Here is a 4,061-nt window from a genome sequence, read left to right on the forward strand (position 1 = left end):
GGATGGACTAACTTCCTGGATTGAGCTTGTACCCAGAGTTAACCTGCGAGTAAATTCCCTCATTCTTAAATCCGAGGATGCAGGGACAATCAGGGAAAAGGCTATTCTGCTGGTTTTCTCTGCATCCTCATGTTCTGAATGTAGTCTTAAGGAGTACACTTTGTACGTAAGGCATCTCCCGTCTGCAGGCGTTGAGACAAATATGCAGGCAATCCGCATATGCAAATTGTGATCAATACGGAGAGATGGAGGAGCTATGAAAGGGCCCAAATAGGCAAACGCACCACAAACGTTGGCCATAGACGGAGCAGCAGCGTCGTTCGTTGCAGCACAACCGATTCCGCTATTTTTGGCAGTAGCGCAGACGTTTGGCTGGGGGAAGGGGGGGGGTCCTCAGTACAGCCTCAAGTGCACAGGCCTAATCTGTCACCTCATGACTAGCAAGTGCCCTTCAATGGTGACCTGCGTTAGATGTGTATTGCGTTAACGTATTTAAACATTGTTGATGTAGAAATATAAAAGGACAAGTAACTGTTACAAGATTCATTGAATTGCATGCAAGAAAATTCAGAGGCACAATGGCCGACTAATGCAGTGGTGGAATACAGGGGGGCAGGAGACTAATGCAGTGGTGGAATACAGGGGGGCAGGAGACTAATGCAGTGGTGGAATACAGGGGGGCAGGAGGGTTTGTGCCCCCGTCCAGTCCGGCTCCACCCTTGTTCCCGGTTCACCCACCTTGCCTTGTGTCAAATGTGATGCAACTTGAGAACATTCATTCAGTAACACTGGTCAAAACGACAAAACGCCTGTGCCATGAGTGGCAGTCCAGGACAGACTGTGTATAAAGGTGAATGATGTTGGTAACAGGAGGCACGGGAATGGAGTGGCCAATCAAGTGTGTTTATATCATGTTAGGCTGGTTATGTTGGTTGTACAGCACTCGCACAGTGGTAGAGCAGTCTCATAGCTCTGAGGTTAAGGGTAAGAGCGGGTGCACAAGAGGGAGGATGAAAGCAACAGGGGAGGGATAGACTGAACCAAGAGAGGAGCGTTCTGCTTTCAAATGCTCCAAGAGACTGCATACATGCAGAGCTCATGCACCCACATGGTGTAGAAGGACCGTTTTGTGGTTGATGAGTTCCGCTGAGCCCATGAAGATCTGGCAGCTAGCGCTTGCAGTAGGGTGGTGTGTGGAGTCCAGTCAGCCTGCTCCCCCTCCCCTCATCTGCCTATTCCCAGTGTAAACTCTGTGTAAGAGAGAGATGGGTAAGAGAGAGATGGCGATATGGGGCCTATAAACATGGCTTTAATAATTTTAAGAAGGCCATAGAGAGATGTAACGGCCATCAGACTTCAAATCTTCATCGGGCGGCTGCAGTGGTGCTAGTATCTGTGGAAAGGGGTACAAATGTTGTAGCAGCTCTGTCGTTGGGCCACCTCAAGCAGATGAGGGATAACAGAAGTGCGCTGTTGAATATCTTGACCACATTGTTGGCTTTAGCTCGGCAAGGTCTTGCAATTCGGGGCCATACTGATGAGGATTCTAATTTAAATGCAATTCTGTCGCTTCGTGGCAGAGATGTCCCAGAACTTCAAACTTGGCTTCAAAGAACAGAATACAAATGGATGTCGCATGACATAGTAAATGAAATGCTGGCAATTATGTCACATAATTTGCTCCGTGGCCTAATGAAAGAGATTCATGATGCAAAATTCTTTTCGATTATTTTGGATGAGACTGCTGATGTGTCAATAAAAGAGCAGGTCTCTGTAGTCTTTCGTATTGCAAAAGAGGATCTTCAGGTAGAGGAGATTTTTTTGGGCTTTTATCAAACGTCTAGCACTACATCACAAACTCTGTTTGCCATTTTAAAAGATGTTCTCCTGAGGTTTGGCTATGATATGGAAAACTGTCGGGGGCAGTGTTATGATGGTGCTTCCAATATGGCTGGACATCGACATGTTTTGCAGACATTGGTGCAGGAGGTGGCACCACGAGCTATTTATGTGCACTGCTTTGCACACAATCTGAATTTAGTAGTTCAGGATGCAGCTATGGGCACTGCCAAGTTCAGGGATCTGTTGGTTTTTGTAAGGGAATTGATTGGGTTCATTCGAAATTCCCCAAAACGGCTTGCTTGTTTTGAACGTTGTCAAGAAGAAGGGAGTGTCAAACTGCTTCCATTCTGCCCTACCCGATGGACCGTTCAAGCAAAATCTTTGAAGACTGTACTAGCTAACTACAGTTCTGTAATTGAATTTCTGGGACTTGCAGCCGGTGACCACAATGAAGCGGGAGCAAAAGCCCATGGGTTGCACTTGCAGCTCCATAAACTCGAAACCTATCTAGGTCTTAATCTTCTGTACTTGGTATTTTCCCGTGTTGAAACTGTGAACACTGCTCTACAGAAGGTCAATTTAAGGTTCCATGAAGCAGCGGTTATGATTGAAAACCTTAAGACCATAGTTGCACAACTGCGTGAGGGATTTGAAGACTTCTTCTCAAAAACCACATCAGCGGCCAATGATTTAGATGTGGAACTAGAGGAACATTTTGTGCAAAGAAGGGCCAGGAAAATCCCACGGCGCCTGGATGAAGGGTCAGTTCCTCATGTTTTTGAGTCTCCCAAAGACCTCTATAGACAAGGTTATTATGAACTCATGGACCTTACATTGGTAGCTTTGTCAGAACGTTTCAATACAACTGCATGTGACCATATGGTTAACATTGAACAATTTGTTACAGGGAATGCCTCCAGTGATTATGTCATGAATTTTTATAAGACTGACTTCCATGAATGCAATCTAGAGTTGCATAGAAATATGTTCCTTGAACTTATACAGAGGGATAAGACTCCGGTTATGTGTTTTCAGGATGTCTTTGACTTGTTCCAAGGTGAAAGGGCTCGTCCTATGCGCAATTTGTTCCCAGAACTGGCACGACTGCTTCAAATTGCAGTAACCATCCCTGTATCCTCTTGTTCTTCGGAGCGTTCATTTTCATGCCTTCGGCGCATCAAAACCTACCTGAGGGCTACAATGGGCCAAGCTCGATTAAATGCTGTTGCTTTGCTGCATGGACACAAAGATGAAGCTGCACATCTGGATGTTGAGGCCATTGCAGATGAATTTATTCAACGAACTGTTGTCCGTAAAAATACATTTAGCCTGGGGAAGGTGCTGCAATAAAAACAGTTCACCTGTTCTCCTCTACAGCAGCACTTGCTTGGTAGTTTTTAATCGGTAAACGTCTTTACTTCTCGTTTCCCTTGAATTGGGAACTTTTTTTGTGGTGGTGGTACTCCACCTTGCAGCTGTACCTTCTGTTTAGCAATCATTTCATTCTCCCATGTTGCTCTGCCTTTTGAGGGAGGGCTACTACAACCTGGATGATTATAGAGGGGTGGAGTAGGGGCAGTGATAGCTTACTGGAATGCAACTTGAAGGCTTAAATCTCCTTCTTTCTTGACTTTAGTATATGCAGTACATGCTAGCCAATGTTTCCACTGTTCTGCACTGCGCGCGACCCCACCCCTGCGCGCCGTTGCACCAAGTTGGCGACAATATGCAAATTTTCGGTCATGGCCAGTGATGTCACTTCCTGTATTTGAGCCCCCCCCGGGAAATTCATAAGTCGGCTCCCCTGCTCTCCGACCAGGGATACTACAGTGGCAACCGCAGGCGTGCACCTCACAGCCCGACTGTGAATCCACCTGTCAGCGGATAGGAGGAAGGAGTCCTGCGCTACAGGGCTTCACGATTTACATCCCGGCGCCGCAGCATTGAGACAATCCAGGGGGAGTGGCCCGGGGATCAGATAGGCGGTGCTCGTGCCTCACAGAGGCATCGTTCCCAGCCTACGGAAGACAGCGGTGCTTGCGCCTGTGTCGGGCGGCCACGCAACACGTCCTGGTGACGCCAGTGGGTGAGCCTACAGTGGCGCCCATTTTACACACTGGAAGGCCTTTTATATTCAATGAGGAGTAACTTCACACCCAGTCAGTCAGTGAAAGATCCACGCTGGTCGACAGTGGGAAGGAGAGTGATCCACTACATCT

General features: G+C 47.2%; 1 protein-coding gene across 1 annotated transcript; it reads left to right on the forward strand.

The window, feature by feature from the left end:
- The first annotated feature begins 1,449 nt into the window (after positions 1-1,449).
- LOC138514748 (zinc finger MYM-type protein 1-like) lies at positions 1,450-3,192 on the forward strand. The gene has a single exon (XM_069630132.1). It carries the CDS (start codon positions 1,450-1,452, stop codon positions 3,190-3,192), a length of 1,743 nt encoding a protein of 580 aa, XP_069486233.1.
- The last annotated feature ends 869 nt before the right edge of the window (positions 3,193-4,061 follow it).

This window comes from Ambystoma mexicanum, chromosome 12, assembly GCF_040938575.1.
Source record: "Ambystoma mexicanum isolate Mex_15411 chromosome 12, UKY_AmexF1_1, whole genome shotgun sequence".
NCBI classification, from domain to species: Eukaryota; Metazoa; Chordata; class Amphibia; order Caudata; family Ambystomatidae; genus Ambystoma; species Ambystoma mexicanum.

Bases quoted from the DNA above. Each gene is read 5' to 3' on its own strand.
- LOC138514748 (XM_069630132.1), top strand. From the start codon at position 1,450: ATGAGGGATAACAGAAGTGCGCTGTTGAATATCTTGACCACATTGTTG.